The sequence below is a fragment of the Sturnus vulgaris genome, chromosome 7, assembly GCF_052056855.1.
Source record: "Sturnus vulgaris isolate bStuVul1 chromosome 7, bStuVul1.hap1, whole genome shotgun sequence".
NCBI lineage: Eukaryota > Metazoa > Chordata > Aves > Passeriformes > Sturnidae > Sturnus > Sturnus vulgaris.
The window spans coordinates 14,564,239-14,582,005 of NC_142249.1; the positions used below are offsets into that span (position 1 = coordinate 14,564,239).

The 17,767-nt window shown below is 34.9% G+C and overlaps 1 protein-coding gene across 2 annotated transcripts in view; it reads right to left on the bottom strand.

The window, feature by feature from the left end:
- The window catches only part of HYCC2 (hyccin PI4KA lipid kinase complex subunit 2), a 43,213-nt gene that overhangs the window by 10,743 nt on the left and 14,703 nt on the right, over window positions 1-17,767 (bottom strand). For both annotated transcript variants that reach the window (XM_014879427.2, XM_014879425.2), the window contains exons 3-11: window positions 13,449-13,551; window positions 12,484-12,562; window positions 11,470-11,571; window positions 5,592-5,771; window positions 3,628-3,708; window positions 2,876-2,991; window positions 2,026-2,121; window positions 1,041-1,157; window positions 268-355 (exon numbers count right to left, since the gene is read on the bottom strand). In XM_014879427.2, coding sequence (XP_014734913.1) covers window positions 268-355; window positions 1,041-1,157; window positions 2,026-2,121; window positions 2,876-2,991; window positions 3,628-3,708; window positions 5,592-5,771; window positions 11,470-11,571; window positions 12,484-12,534 — 831 coding nt within the window. In that variant the 5' untranslated portion in view covers window positions 12,535-12,562; window positions 13,449-13,551. The remainder of the gene's footprint in view (window positions 1-267; window positions 356-1,040; window positions 1,158-2,025; window positions 2,122-2,875; window positions 2,992-3,627; window positions 3,709-5,591; window positions 5,772-11,469; window positions 11,572-12,483; window positions 12,563-13,448; window positions 13,552-17,767) is intronic.

The window sequence follows — 17,767 nt, forward strand, 5'->3', positions numbered from 1 at the left end:
CATAAATATTTTGAGCCAACTGTAATATATTAGCAAAATCCTAGCTTTCAGTCTCAATGAGTATCAGAAGATCCCAACACCCTGGCTTAATATTCAGCAGAAAAAGTATGGTATAAATAGCTACGTTGCAAACACCAGCTGTTAACAAATCACTTGCATTTGATAGTGCAGTGAATGGACACAAAAGCCTTCATTACCAGTCCACTTCAGAAACACACCCATACTCCTCTTAACCAAGCCCATAAATTACAATGGATTGTTTCTTACCAGCAGGGGCTGTGAGTAGAGTTCAAGCTGTGCTCTGTAAATTATGTCCTCCAATACCTCCTGGCCAAGCTCCCACTGACCATTATATCTAAAAAGTAAAGATAGGTATTTATCTTCCACATCTTATGAAAACAAACTTGTCCCCTTTTTTTCTGCCTAAATCCAGCTTTGCACTTCTCAGCTTATGAAGAAAATTCATCACCTGTATGTACACCCCAGTGTACTTCCACTTCTTTTAACACTACAATGTATTTTATTACCTTGCTGGTTTAATAAGAAAGCTGTTCCATGTTCCCTCCAAACAAGGAAAAATTGATGCCATAATCAAGACAAACTTTAAAAAAATGGGGTCAATATGCAAACGTTAATTCTACTTAGCAGAACTGAATTTGCACCAGAAATGTATTCTTGCTACCTCAGATGCAACTGACATTTAATTGGTCTGCATTTCATCAGTTTATCTTTGCATCCAAGCTCATTACGCTTGTGAACAGAGGTATCTGTGGTAGTGGTAAGGTGGAAAAAGCTGAAACCGGAAGCCTAACTCTCTTCAGCACCTACTGCTGGCAGTTCATCACCTAATTCAGTGCTGACAAAAATATTTTCAAATTATCTGTTGATGATAAGGAAGTAATGAGAAATACACAAATTGAGTACAAACTTGTGCTATGAGCCTAACTATTTTTTTTCAATTATAAAATAAGTGGCATTTATGGTTTAATTCATGTAAAAGCAGACCTTTCTCGTCAAGTAAGAAAACCCTGTCCACTTACATGGCATAATAGACACCTGTGAGCAGCTGCACCATGAAGTCAGGGTCTAACACCACTCTACCACAGTGCTCTTTCCAGCGTTTCTCATGCTGCCGTGGAAATCCACTCACACACAGCCTAAAAACAACATCATTACAAGAAAGTATTAACTCCACAAAGACTACAAATGTCTTTACATAACACAGATTTTAGTTCTTTTCAAATTTATTTTTTAATATATAAATACACAACATGGAGCATTCTTATATTGCATTCCTAATCATTAGAGCAGTTTTGTAGCAAAGCCTTGATATGTGGCTTGCTGATAGTTCAGTGTTACTCCCATGTAGCCAATAACTACAACTGTTCTCCTCAAAACACAACCAGCTTCTAAAGAACAGGATGCTCTCCATTACCAGTCAGGAGACTCTCCCTAAAATTCAGTAACTGAAATTTTCTTTAAAGGAAACACTTCAGTGGTACAGAAGAGAAGTATGTCACCTCTCATCTAATGTATGATGACAGCATGCAGCCACCTTACACCTAAAGTCAGATAACACACATACTCTAGTGTTTGAGAACTGCTCTCAGCTACCTTGTAAGAAATATTTCTGATTCTTGAAAAAGGGGCCTGCCTTCCCATATACTGCCTACATTAAAACCAGGATAATTTATTATATCCTTATTGCATCAATTTACTATCTGAATCTTCATCATGGAAGCAAAACATGGCCACTGATACATAGCAACCATGGCACTGTCTCCAAAACAACAGAAATCCCTTGCATATTAAATGCTGTCTTGCTTCTCTACTCAAAGAACAGATCTAATTTTCAGATGCGGGAAAATGAAACGTATTTGGCAAACTTAGCATAGCCACAACTCAAGTGAAAATGATGGGAGCATGCCAAGAACTATCCATCCCCATCAGAAAGCACTTTTCTTTATTGGAGGAATATTTAAGTCTACATGACCCTGAAGACTATTTTAAAGACAAGTGTCTCACCTGGAACCCATCGTACAAAGTGACTGGTAAGAAGAAGCAGGCATGTACACAATAGCTGAATTGTAGCATAGCATAAGAAAGCTCAGCACTTCAAACCTGGAAAGAGAAAAGCAAAATCTTGCATTGTATATATTCTTAATATTTCACTGAAATTTAACACAAGAAATCTACAATTCAGTCTCAAAAACATCCCATTGAAGAAGTGTAAACACACAAATCCTTTAATCCTCTTTCATTATAATTCACTAACTTGAAACAGGCTATTAAAGGTTCACTATAAACACTTAAATTTATTATTCTGAAAATCCTGAAAGTCATTTGCATATGCAAGAACCATGAAGGAAACAAGATAAAGCATAATATTTGGGCAGTTATAGAAGTGGAAATGTCTGCAACGTACTCAAAATTATTTTATCAGTTTTCCCAGTGCCATCTTTAGACACAGGTAAAGCTGGCAGTCATTAAAATGCAGGGCAATTTCTCTCACTCCTGGTTCTGTCTAGCCACTTAGCTCCATTCCCTTTTTCCAGTAGAAAAAAGGAATCACAGCCCGTGATCCATAGCTGAGTTTTGTTACACTTCCAGGAAAAATTGAATAGACAACCATAAAACCAAAGATATTCTTTGCAGACACAGAAATGACAGGGAGATTATTCTTCAAAATTAACTAGCAGAAGAACATACTAGGATGGAAAAAAGAAGAAGAAAATTATACCTCAAGATTACTAAGGCTGTTCTCTAGATTTATTTCTGAGCACTTAATGCTGACAAAGGACTGATCACAACATACTTTTGTTTTGTTTTGTCTCCCTAGTGAAGCACCTTTAACATTAAGAGTACATTCACTTACCGGTTCTGTGCTGTGAAGGTTTCTCTCTGAGGATGAAGATCACTGTAAACCACTCTGATAAGATCATGCTGACTTAACGCTCCTTCAGTTAAAGCCATGGATCCAATGGTAGAAGGCTGGAAGCAGGCAGTGGGAGAAGGAAGGAAGGAGGGGAGAGAAGTTGAGTTTTAAGTAAAAATTCCCCAAAAACATTAAAACTCCCAGCTACTTAAGGCAAAAGATACACTTATCTTGTGATCTGTAAAAATAAAGATTACTCCAGAATACAGTAAATCTAAAAATATTACCTAGTTTCATTATTACAAAGGGCACACACTTACAAGTAATACAGCAGGTGAGAGCAATTTTCAACTTTGATTCTTATATATCCATGTAGAGTAAGTTTGTCCTAATCACACAGACCTTTTGTCCAGAAACAGTAGTGAAAGAAAAACACAATTCCAAGTTCTAACAAACTAAGGAAGAGTTAGAAGGAAGACTAATTTTATGCTAGCACGTAAGAGGCAAAAAACACAGTTGCAACAACAACATAACTAGCCTCTTTTAAAAATGGGCAGTCAGCAAAGATTTTTTAACATCTATATTCCTGTTCTTCTACAAATTCTATTGCATTCCATTACACTAACTGCAAGCTACAGACAATGACAACTTACTGCAACAAGATGCATCTAAAATGGCCTGTGGCATCAAATGGATCCAGTTTCCATTCCTCTAATAGATCCAATTTTAATTTACCACAGCAGCTCTCTTACCTCATGATATATTGAGGGTTTAGATAACGAAGGGATGGTGAAAGACAAAACTTTGTTGTTTCCATCTTTGTCAGCAATTTCCTGCATTGAAAACAAAACCAGAACTCAAACAGAAGTAAGGAGATAGGAGTTGGAATAACTTTGAGCTCTTAGAAGGAATTTAACAAATAAGTTAGATGTCCTGATCTGATAAGACTATTAATACCCCAAGGACTTTGTGCTTTTGCAGAAACAATATCAACATACATATTTAATAAGTGAGAAAAGACCTCTATCACAAACTGCTCTGCAGAATTAGTGTGCAATACTTAAAAAAACCCCAGCATTGGCTCCTTAATCAGTGAGACTTGAGATACTGACACAGAAGGGCTGATGAGTCACTTGCTGACAATGGGTAGTATTTCATAATAAATGTGCAACAGAGAAAAGGTGAAATCAAGGGGACTACAAAATTTCCTCAGGAGGAAACACACAATGTTTTCTTCAAAGGCTTTCAAACTAGTCTGATTCTGTAGTTGCTAGGCTACTACATAACCCTGAATACAAACCCTGCAGTTTTTAAAGAAAATATACTAGGAGCAATTACATAAGACTACACCAAAAAAGGAGTCTAAAATCCTGCCTTTGCACTTTGCACAGCAAATTTTCAAACAATAAGCTCCAGTCATTCCAGTTTATGTAAAAGTTTAGCCCAAGGTAGCTCAGTACTTGTAGCTGGCTTCAAGGATTACAACAGGAGGCTGGCTGACAGAATTTGTCAGAACAAAAGATTAATTTATCCCTTTCATTTTCTAAGTATTCAGAAAATAACTTCACTCTCAGTATACGTGCAGAAAAATATCAGCTTCATTAAAGATAAAAAATAGTGGAAGCCACTGCTCATTTTGAGGTCTCTTTCTTTCTGAATATGGAGAGAATGGAGAAGTTACTGTCCTTTAAAAATATGAATCACCAGCATGACTTTCAAATGAACTGCAGAATATTAATGAAAAAAGGGAGAAAAGATGAACATGCTACTTCAATCCAATAAACAGTATACAAAACCCGTTTCCAAGCAGTTTCTAGTGGTTTTTTTTCTATCAGAATAAATCTAAAATAACTAGATCTTCCAGTTGCTAGAGTTGATCTACAGACAAATAACTAGACTACATTTTATTTTTAAGAATCACAGATTGGCTATTCTGTGTCTTAGACGTAGAAATACAACCCACAATTTAAAGGAGGGGTTTACAGTGACATTAGAGGGAAGGGTGATGCTTCAGTAGAATATGTTTTAAAGTCCTATACCACAGAAATTCCCACTAGAGAATGTCTCTTGTGACAGTATTGTTGAATTTATCAAACAGCCTCATAACATTACAAAAGTAAATATTTCCAGGCTATGGTAACGATGTAAAAAACTGCTTTTACATCCAACAGCTAAATCTAATAACTTACAGTTAATTTTACTTCTTCTTAAAACCACAGTTCCCCTCAAGACAATTATCTGACTCAAATGTACACATTCATGTATCTGAGTGCTCACATGCAGAGTGAAGGCTTCACCTTCAAACCACCCTTTAAAAAGACACATTCAGAGTATGTGAAGGGCAGGGGAAGTGACACATCAAGACTGACTAAGCATATAAGCCTGACAATAAGAAGTTGTATTTTGCAACATTAAGGAGGGCTCCCTAATTTCCTTACAAACAGAAATATATAAAAGCCCATGGGATGATCCTTTTCAGTGAAAATGTTTTTCCAAAAAAGATAACAATAAACTACCAGAGAAAAAAATAATTTTTTTTGCAAACACAACTTTACTAAACCTTAATTACATTATGTTTTTCTCCATATTATATACACATTCCTTTAACTGTATTCTAAATATGTTGTTCCAATAATTTACTTTATTCCTAGCGGTCAGTGATGCAAAACTTCAAAGATCAAAGTTTTCCTCAGCCATTCCCACTCACGTCACTTACCAGGTTGTAAATGCCAAGCAACAATGCTTCAATGCAGCCATTGCTCTGCCTATCCCTGCTGGCAGTGAGACGCAGATAAACCCAGATCAGCTCTGGCAAAAACTGCAGCGTGAATCTCTTGAGCCGAACTTCAGAACTCCGATAAAGTTCAAAGAGCTGGTGGCAAACAGGCTCCAGGAGCTGAAAAAAGGCAAAAAAACCTGATCACTTACTGGTAGGCTTCTCTAATAAAGGAGAGTGAAACAATAAAACTAGAGGCTATATCATATAGCCACTGCAGTCAATAGAAATTGCATTCCCTGATGGCAAGCAAGTGAATGAACCACAGTGGTACCTGCGTTCTGTTTAAGGAGATCCACAGGGACAGACCTGAGGGACACTGGTAGGCAGTACTTGGACATGTGGCCACTACAGCCACTCCCATGTGTGCTTTGAGAAGATTTTTCTCCCTTTTCTGTACAGGTACTAATTCAAGGTGTGTGACAGACACATGGTTTGAACTATGTGCACCATAAAGCTTTAGTGCAGTTCTAAATACATAAAAGTACAAAGGTTAAAGATCAGCTGCTAATGACAAGTCCATTGACAATAATATGAATTGATTTTTTACCTACACCTTTTGAGTCTCAAAATCAATAGCTGGGCATGTTCATTATAATGCAAACTGATCTGTTCATTTTGAGTGGCACTTCAGGTTTCAGTACAAGAATGAAAAAAAAGGCCCCAATCAAGTCAGTGTGATAAAAGCATGAGGTAAACCTGCCGTTTTAAGAGCCTACAATGCTAAATCAATACCTAAGATGCATCCATGGAACTGTTAGGGAAGAGGAAAAAAGGCAGAAAGAACCACACTAAATAGTCTTATTCTTTCCCATGATCAATCAAGTTTTTATTACCAAAATCAAAACTTGAGGGGAGGGAAAATTTGAAAAAAAAATGGAAATTTCCAAGACAAATTTTTGTAAGGTTTGTGACCACAATGTAATATTGTGTTGTACCAAAAGGGATGATCGGACATGAGGAAAACATTCATGGGATTCACTGTTCTAAAAGACAGAGGCCTACATGCAACCTAAGGCACCCATATTTGTATAGAAGAGCTACAGAGTCAGGAAACAGAGGCCAGAATCTCAAGTCTTCTTTCTCATAGTACATGCTTCATGCAGTTCTCTTACACATACAGACATGTAGATTAGATAAGGCATATATGACCCCTTTTTCATTCCCAGGCATATGCACCTTTCAGAGCATTAGCAGCATATTTCATGGACTTTGATGCATTATTTTTTCATTAATTTGTCTATTCATCATAATCATAGTACCACAAATTTTCTGTAGAATTGAGGGTCACAGTTGTGCTATGCTACACAAAGATAGATTTCTGTGGTTTATTATGGACCATTCATCTCTCAAAAATCTTAGGAGTCCCTTGCTAACAGCAGAGGGACCAACATTTCTGCAAGTGAATAGTTTGAATGTTTGATAAATATGCAATGCCCTAAAGTTCTATGAATGTACCATTTCACACACCTATATTTACACTTAGATATTTTACACTGGTATATCACAAACATCAAACAGAAATTTGACAGAATTATCTATTAAGAGAGCATCACCCAGGAAACAGTTTCCTTTCCAACACAGAATATTCTGGTCAATGTAGCACTCCATATTTAACCACTGATTACGTAAGCCATAACATGACATTTACATAAAATAAAACTCAGCTGTCAGAGAAATCTCTTCTTAAACAAGGCTCTGGTGTAAGTACCTTGTGTAACAAGGCTTGTGATTGACAGACTTGTTACTCTAAGCCAGCATTTACAACAGAAGCAAAGAGAGACTCTACAAGGAGAGCAATGACATTGACAATGTTGATACAGAATGAGACAAGTCCAGTCATTTAGAACAAACGAACTTTTACAAGTCATATAAATCTATCTACACACATCTATATTTATATGCATGTATAGGCAGACAGATAGAAACATAGATACAAAATAACCAACCACTTAAGTTTTGGCTTGGGATCTCAATGAAATTAGAAGTCTGTAAAGCTTCTATTACAATAATTTTAAGGAAAAAATTATACAGCTTTCTGACAGTATATTTATTCCAGTATTTCATACATGTATAGCACTTTATGTTCATAAAAGGCATAAGTATCACCATTCTTAATTAATATTAGTAGATACTCCTATCTAAAAGTGGCAATAATTATTTAAACCAACTGTAACAGTAAATGTTCAAATCCTCAGAAATAGATCTGTATCTTTGTTTTATGAAAGGCCTAACATATTTCAGATGTTCAAATTTAAAAAGTGGTTATAAATAATTTGGAATCACTAAATAAATTTGTAGATTTTTCTTTAAAAGAAAATATGTGCAAGAAGAGAACGGAAAGAAAAAGAAATCTCTGAAAATAAAACATACAAGCATATCTGCAGGGAGATGACAAGTACAAGAAAAGCTAAAAATATTATCTGAAAACAGATATATACAATGGCAATGCTATAAATAGTACTTCTATTAGATTAGAAATGACAGCAGCCCAAAGCTGTTTCCTATTTGAAATTAGCCAGTCTAATCCAAGTCCCACTAAAAACAGTGGAAAAGAAAATTTATTTTAACTAAGTCATATGACATTCAACCCGAGCAGCTACTAAGTTTATTTTACCTACTTTCAAACAAAAATTTTATATAATTAGGTTTTTAAGTAAAGACTAGGGAGACATGCTCCCTTACAAAGATAAAAGCAATATCCAGTCAGTGGTTCTGCAAGTATTCGAATTCTCCTTCTTTTTAGTAGTTGTCATATTTGTTGTGGAAAATGTTTAACAACTACAATTACTTAGGTAAAAACCTGCAATGACTATAGAACTTTTGGTGTGTTCAGAGCTGTAAGAAAAGCTGTAAACTTTTTCCACAAGAAAAAGCTGCCATCACAAAGATGCTATAACACCAATATTTTCAAAAGCACAAACACCCAGGATTTTCCTATCAAAATACAGTGTGATAGTCTCCCACCTAGAAACACAAAACTTGACACCCTGAGAAAGAATAAATGTTTTCCTTGCATCCTGGTTATCTGGCTTTCCAAAGAGACAGCTTCTTCCAAGTAATTCTCTGAATACACATACTGAGAAGACACTGGATAAACACAGGAAATGGAGCTTTTGTCATCAGTAGTGGGTGTGGACATGAACTGGCACACATTTTTTAATTCCAAAGATCTTTCAGTCCAAAGTAAAAGCAAACTGAGTAGCACAGAAGACAGCAAAAAAATCCAAAATAAAATATCTCTTCTAATCCCCTCTCTTTCCTAACAAACAAAATAATTTTAATTATAAGAGCTTTCCTATTAGCATAAGCAGCAATAAGCATAAAAAACAAATGACATTTTTACTGGCTTAAATATGCAGTGAGTATCAATGATCTAATTTTCACTCTTCATTTTATACCTCAGAGATGCAAACCAGTTATGTTTTAAGGAAGATAATGAATAGCTTTCCTTTGGCTTATTTTACAAGTTTGCCAAATCCTAAGAGTCATATCTTGAAGTTAAATATAATGCTTTATAAAATGCATGACAAATATTGGAAATACTTGCCTTTTTGAAGAATTCAATTGTAGAAAATAAAATGTGCTTATTTTAGACTTAAATATAACGTAATGGATGAAACTATTTATTATTTGAGGAGTACTGGGTCTGGCATTGCAAAGGTGGTCTCACTGTTTCACAGCTGCCCTGAGTGAAATCTAACTAACCCCACAAGAATATTGAATATTTGAATTTCAGTAGCACATTAACTTGACATCCATAAAGTATTGTCTACAGACATAAACCAATCCTAAAAATTATAAAACTATCTGAAAAACAGTACTTCAAAAGCACTTTACTTCTGAATTCAAATACTAACCAAAAATCAATATATTATTCAGTTAAATTAGCTGTTTATGAGCAAGATCACTCTTTACACTTTATGCAAATTTTAAAAAGTCAGGGCACTTTCTCAAAGGCAAACAGTAACAATTGTCAATATGCTTGCCTTAATTTGATAGTGCACAAACTAGCAGACACCTGCCAAAAGAGAAACAACTTGGTTGTTTGGTTCTAAGCATGCAGATTCCATGTTAAGTGAATAATCCCAGTCTTAATGAAGATAGAATGCTGTAATTCTAGAAAAAGTCATGCTTGCCCTAAAAAGCTTGCCACTTTCCAGAAGTTTTAAAAATCAGTCAACTTTATGATTAAATTGTACTAAAGAATTGCTTGCCCATCAAGTTTAAGAATCCAGAAAGTGTATTTTTATAATAGTCTACCACATATGCTTAAACTTCACAAGCCATGAATTACCCTTCTAACAAATAATACCCTATACAGCATATTTAAAAACCCCTCTCAGTTAGGGACAAATATTACTCAGAATTATGTAAAGTAATGAATTCACTTTGGTTATATTCCTCACAGGCAAATAACTTAGGAAGAAGTGCAACAAGGAAATACATCCTGCCTTATCAAGTAGAACCTGAAGCTGGACATCTTTGTGTCTAGGATTGCTTATCTTAGATGTGGTATCAGAGTCAGGCCCAAACAGACACAGTTGATCCAAAGAGTAATATTTGACAAGTGTCAGTGAGCAATAACAGTACCCTAAACAGATATATTTTTTAAAGAGCAAAGAATCAAATCTGGTTCTTTGCTCTTTGGAAAAAAAAAAAAATCAAATGCTTATTGTCAAAGCAATGAGAAGCTTTTATATTTTCAGGAGTCTACACAAACACAAATACATAGGCAGCAGCAATGGTGGCTTCAGGTTGAAGAGAGAGTAACAGCAGCTTTTCAGTGCAAAGAAAAAGGTCACTATGCAGGTTATTTATAATACTGAAATGAAGCTGACAGCTATGAAGACTTTTTTTTTTATAAATTGCATGAGCATTATGCAATCTCCTTGAAGCTCAATCAAGCATTCAGCTTCCTGAAACAGCTGAGCTGTACTTGGGAAAATAAAGAACTTCCTTGCTGTGTACACTACCCATTTAATTTATAAATATATGAGAAGTCAGATGATACACCAAGTATTTGTAAGCATTTTATCTAAAGTAGTTTACATGTCAGAGAACGGTATGCTTGCACAATTTATTCAGAAGTTGTTTTTTTTTTTTTTTTTAACACACTTGCCCAGAAATGCTCCTTGCAGAAGCCAATGGGTTAGAAAGCTCAGTTTAATGTCATCTGCAAAATTAACTGTGTACAAGGATAAGCTAAGTTTTCATTGTGTCTATTTATATTTTGGGACCCTGGTTTTGCTCTTGCTTACAGAAGTGTAAACAGAATTACACAAAAGTGATACCAGTATAAGCACGAGAAGATATCTTGTTATCTTAATGGCATTTAAAAATTGACTCCATCTTCCACTGCAATAAGCCACCACACAAGAAGTACATTGATCTTTCTGAGTTGCACTCTAAGGCCTCCTTTGCCTCACTTATGACTGAGAGGTGATTGCTGGGAATTAAAAAAAACTAATATAAAAAAAACCCCCAAACTCAAATCCCCCTCAAAAAAAAACAACAAAAAAAACCCCAAACCAAAACACCAAAACCAACTTGTGCCAAATAAAGCACAACAGCCAGCTGCAGCAAGGAGAATCTAGCAGAACAGCATAAACAGTACTTTTGGAAGCAGATGAGATTGTGTCTTACTAGAAAGGCATTAAAGTAACTGTCAAAAAACAAGAGACCAGACAGAGGGATGATACCTATGTTAGACTACATAAGTATAAAGAATCAATCATCTTCTCCATTACTTTAGTTTTAGTTGTAGATGTGAAAGATCCAGGAATGAGAACAAAAATAGTTTTTTTAAATCTCCTACCTCATTATTTGGGTCTTGAATGACCTTATAAAGAGCTGGTACCAGTGGTTTTTTTCGGTGCAATGTAGCTGCATAGCTGGAAATTTGGGATTCAGGTAATGCCTGGGGAAAGGAAAAAAAAATTACCCTGACAAATAAATGCTTCCAAGTATTCAAGATCTCCACAAAAGAATGAAGTCTCATTCCAATATCAAAGAAAAATCCTGGGGTTCAGTAAATTTTCAGACTTGTAACCTAACTGTTGAGTACAAGTCCTTCTCCATACAAATAGCATTTGGGAGCACTTAATCACTTTCAGGGTTAAATCCAAAAGCAGTTTAGATTCATCTTTCATAATTCACTTGCTCTAGTTTGGTATGAGGACTCTTTTTTGATAGCCTGTATTTAAACAGGCTGTTTCTGAAGACTTTATCAAATCAACTCAACTCAATGTGAGGAACTACTAATTTTTAATTTAAATAACAGACTAATTTCTTATCAGTCATTAAATCCTGTTTTCTTGTCTATGGATCATTCTGTATTTCACTCAGCATAATTATCAACATGCAAAATACCTTAAAAATACTTCACATTCTTCATGACAAAACAATTAATTTTATGCAGACCATAGCAGAGGAAAAGTAAAGTATTTTTCTTTGATGTTTTATTAAAGTCCAAATAAATATGTACTGATTTTTAAATTTAAAAGTTCCTCAATTGGAAATTTGGGCAGTGTTATCCAGCTGTTACTTAAATTCTATCAGCTTTACCTACACAAAATACACATTTAAAAGACAACATTGCTATTGCAAATATAAACTGCTATTAGAATTTTGCATTATGTGTTATGTACCAGCCAACTCAATTACACAGACATTTGCATACTTTATGGAAATAAAGGAAATTAGAAATAGGAAATTGAACGATCAAGTAATAGATATTGAAAATGTTAATTATTTGATATTAAAAAAACCCACTACTATATTTGGTGGCATTAAGCCAATGGTTTAGGTATCATTCATCTTCTCAGTTCACCTTGAATTCTGACAGCCATTCTTCCACAACACCTCGTTCTGATCCCAGCATTTTCTTACTTCTTTTGCTTCTCTCTTACCTTCAGAAGAAAAAAAAAAGTTAAATATTAGTCATGGTAAGAAAATGTAAGTTTTTTTACAATCCTACCCAATGAAAAGTTGTCAATATATCTCCAATAGAATTATATAATACAAAACAATTGAAAAGTTGCATTTTGGACCATCAGTCCCATTATTTAAGAGTAATTTAACTGTTTGCTTAGTCTAAAATGCTGTGCATAAATGGGGAAGAAGGAAAAAGCAGGATTCAGTGCTTCAGTCTTTCAGTGTTTTGAACATTATTTAGGTTCAACAAAAAAATTACATGTTTGACATAGGAGTTACATCATGGAAGTCCTACAATAAATGACCTTTTAATAGGCAGACTACATGACTAGAATCACCAATTCTCTTCTCAGAATTTACTTGTTTTGAGTTCTGAAAGATTAGTATTTAAGAAGGATGAGTACTTGTTAAACAAGAAGTAAAATGAGATAAAAGGCTTCCCAACACATTTCTTGAGTTAATGTATCATTTTTTTCAATGGCCCTCGGCAGGAAGTCATTAAGAGAATACCAACTCTCTTGAGGGTAAGGAACTGCTTCAGATTTCTAAAGCATTTTTAAACATCCTAAAATACAACAAATTCAGAAACAACATTAATTTAAATTCAAGTAACACCTGAGTGACTTATTTCAGCAGAAATACTGAAAAATAATTCTGGAAAATAAGAGAACAACTAATTAGATCTCTGCAAACAAAAGTTTACAATGAATCCTTTGTGATACAGGGAAACAGATACCATGTCAGAGTGAGCTATGTATAGAATCCAATTTAAAACATCATAGTGTATGCTACAGAAGAACCTGAGTTCTAGTTTAGTCTGTCTAGAAAAAAAAAATAACACTTTATTCAATTCAACTTTACCTCTTTAATGAAGTCAGTTTTCTAAAGGAGGAAGAGGAGAAGGAATGTAGAAATTTTTCAACCTGGGATGCATTTGTCAAGCCTTCAAGTACTGCCCCGTTTTCTAAAAGATGGAAAAAAGTATGATGATCCTAAAATCAAGAAAAAATAAATATAGTAAAGCAAGAATTAATGTAAACGTTTTTTGGCCTTACAAACTGAAATTTATCAAATCCTCCAAAGTCCACGTGAATCCTTCTGCAATAAAGCAATTTGCTATTTAAAAAAAAAAAAAAAAAAAAAAAAAAGGCTCAGTGTTTTAGCAGGAGGAAGGGAGAAATTGCCTTCACCCAAAAAAAAAGCTTTTATGTAGAAAATCCTTCCGTCTTAGTGGTGCAAAGTACCACAGGCACAGTACTTACAAAGAACAGTGTAAGAAGAAAGAAGAGAGTAATAATTTTATTAAATGTGAACTGAATTCATACCCTGACTTTGGAGAACATGTAATGCTTAAATTGAAGAAATTAAAGACTCTCCCATACTATAATTTCCTTAGTGCACATTTCTTACAGAGACAAAATTTCAGTGTCATTGTGAAAATCAAGGATTACACTGAAGTTCACCTTTAGCTGAAGATTCCTTTCATAGCGAACAAGAGGGAAACAACACACCAAGGAACCAGCCCTAGGTACATGAACGGTTCTGCCACGCACTGAGCTTTGAGCAAGCCCTACTTGGGAACTTCTTTCAGCATAAGTCAGCTTGAGAAGCACAGCTGCTGCATTAATGCATAAATAGTGCACATCTACTCTGGATATGGTCACTGCTGGTTCAGTTTTAGGACAAATCATCTCTCCCTTTCAAATTATCTGCCGGGATATTGCAGACATTTACAAGGACATGTACAAAGCAGGAAGACAGGCAGCTGATGGATTCCCAGCACACAAGGTGCACTGAGCCTGCACAGGAGCACTGGGGAAAAGCAGGGTGAGCCTCTCAGCTCAGTGCCCATCCTGCTCCAGGCACACCTGGACTCTCAGCTCGGTGCCCATCCTGCTCCGGGCACACCTGGGCACTGTGGGACTGGCTGGGTCTCACACACAGATGGCTCCTGGGATTTGCACATGGCCATCTGGAAAGCACACCTCATGCTTATACTCACTCCCTGGTTTGCTGTATCTTTGGGGGGAAAAAAATATAAATATATCAAACACTGTGTGGGTGTGTCCCTAAAGTAAACTGGTTCAATACATAAAGCTCTGTGCATATTTATTCAAGGTTGAAGTAGCCTGAACCAAGAGTATTGAATTTCATTTCCAGAGTGTTCACATCTCTCCCAAAGCAAACAAAATACAGGGAATATAAGAGATTTCTCATGATTATTTAAATTTTTTTCTACTATGATTCAAAGGTTCTTATAATATACAGGACCATAATAACTAATCAAAAATTTATTTGTTAGTAACAGTAACAATAAAACATACTAAAATATTTTAACATATGATCTAATGAAGATTTCTTAAATACTGAACAAGTAAGAAAGTTTGAATTCAGACTAAAATATGGAACAGGAAAAGTTATAGCTAGGAATGTAGTCACTCAATGTTAAAATCAAATACAAAAAAAATCAATTACCAAAAAGCTTCCCTATAAAGGACATGAAATTATAGTTTAAATGTTTCCTCCTAAACTTACTCATTTGGTATAAACGAGCAGAATATGACACATAAGGCTGTTAAATTAGACCTGAAATCTTTATCCTTACTATTAAAGTTCCATGCTCTGTTCTGAAGGAAGTCACAGTCTTGCACAGTGCATCTGTCAATGACAGTTAAGATGTAAACAGAATTTTACCAAGTCAGAGCACTCTCCTAGATCATGCTATGCACACCAATCATGGAATCACAGAATCATCTTCATTCAAAGGAAAAGACCTTTAAGACCATTGAGTCCAACCATTAACACAGCACTGCCAACTCCTCCAATATACCACACCTTCAGTGCCACATCCACATGGGTTTTTAAATCCCTCCAGTGATGGCAAATTCACCATTCTCAATACTTTTGCCTTTGGAAATATAAAAGTCTGAAAAAATGTTTATTCCAACAATATACTAGTAGAATAAAAATTAAAACTCAGATAACTCCCCAAGAATTTCTGACTACAGTAAAAGAAATAAAACAGGGTTTAATCAACTATGCTTATCACAGAGCTTGTTTTTCACTTACATTTAGAAGAAAGACATATGAGTACATTATTATTTAGCAGTCTCCATTTAAACCACTAACCAAAATCAATCTGCAAAATGATTACCCAAATAATCTCAGCCAGTACCACTTACTACACTGTCAACTATAACAGTGGGGATTAGAAAGAAAAATAAAATGCTACCAATTAGATATTTGTAATTGATGATATTGAAGAAGATATGATTATTCAAGTATGCAGAGGTTTTTTTGTCGGTGGTTTGTATTTTATTCAGGGTTTTTGTTTGCATGTTTGGTTTAAAGAGGCCAGTAGTTTATACTGGTTTGAAGATACATGGGAGACATTACATGACAGGACATGCACTTCAAAATGAGTCCAGTTATGGCCATTATATAATGCATATGTGATGCATATAACGTAATTTTAGTCCTAGTTGCACAATGAATGAAAATATTATGTATTTTTACCTTCAACACCATGAAAAGAATAATTTGCAATTAAAACCTGAACTCTGTCAGCCAAAAGAATACAGTTTCATGCTACATGATTTCTTCACAGTGCCACTTGTGTAAGGGAACATTATAAATTGACAGGTCTAAAAGAACAGAAAACTCAATTATCAATTATAGCTTGCTCTTCCAAGCTACATAAACACTCCTCTCATATCTATAATTCATTACTGAGCATGGAAAGAAACTTATTTGAAAAAAGATTTTTTCCATGCTGCCTCTGTAAAAAAAGTAGCGTAGAAAGTATCAAGAATGCATCCTTACTCTGAACTAAACATACATTCAGAAAGTTCTTAGCTCTGTAAGAAGAGCACCTTAAATCATGTTAAACATGATTAACACCCTGGAAAGCAGAGTAGATAGAAGACAACACAAGATGAAGTGGTCAGAAGTACACAGGAAAGAAGCTTCCCCACCACACACCCACGCTAACGAGACTGGGAAACTCTGGAGGAAGAAAACCAGGCAACGTGCTGAGCAGTGCATACAACAAAAGCACAATTTAACTTCTCCTGATCAGCTATCCCTGAATGCAGAGGTGTAAAAGACTAAATGGAAAAAGACTAGGTAATACATCTGGTCATGCAATGAAAACATCTGTTCAGGAATGCATCAGCAAAATAAATCAAGATGCTTGATTACACAAAGTCATTTAAAGTAAATCTGAAAACATGAAAGTAGAGTGTACAAAACTGGTAATATGCTCTTATTTGAAATACTGGCCTACATTTGATGTAAACAACCTAAAAAGAAGTATGTATAAGGCAGAATAATGTTTAAGAAGCAGTTGAAGACAAGGATTGGGAAAAATAACTTCTAACCTGGATATGGAATAATTTTTAAAAAACAGAGAAATAACTCTTTGTCTTAGAAGCACATGGAATTAAGTGGTTGAGAAGGTAGAATAGACTTTTTCTTGTAACAGAGTAATAAAAAAGAAAATGTTTGAATGCACCAGGACAGAAGTCTTAGACTGTTAACAGTGTACTGCTTTTCACACTGTAAGTTACCATAAAATATCATGAGGACAATAAGAAGCTATTAGAGATAAACATTGTAACACCTGTTTTACACAGTTACTTCTGTTGCAGAACAAGGAGAGTAAAGAAAAAAGCTTAATGGTGTAAACTAGCACTTCATTGAGAAGCTTTACAAAAAAACTTCTCTTAAAAGAAACTCCTTGCTTAACCACTCAGTATACAGGTGTATACAGCTTCATCCAGCTACTCTAAATTTACATACTAGAAGATATTAAACAACCACAGTATGGTCTGTTTCCACAGTAGAAAAGGGTCTGACTCTTATGCTAATCTAATCCCAAGAAAACATAAAACCAGCCTTGGAAATGTTCAATTTTGGTGGATGACTTTTTGTACTTATTTAAAAGTACATGTATTGTAATACACATCTCTTATGATAAATATAGTACAAATACCATTGTGATTTCCCTGTATCTATATACATAAACATATTATTCTACTAGAATCCTATTCAGTAGACACTTACATAAACCATCATTTTGGTAAGAACATAAAATAATAAATTTAAAAATTATTGTCCTCAGCAAATCAGAGCTACAACTACAACTTGCCATTAGAAACAGGTTCAAACATTCTGCCAGA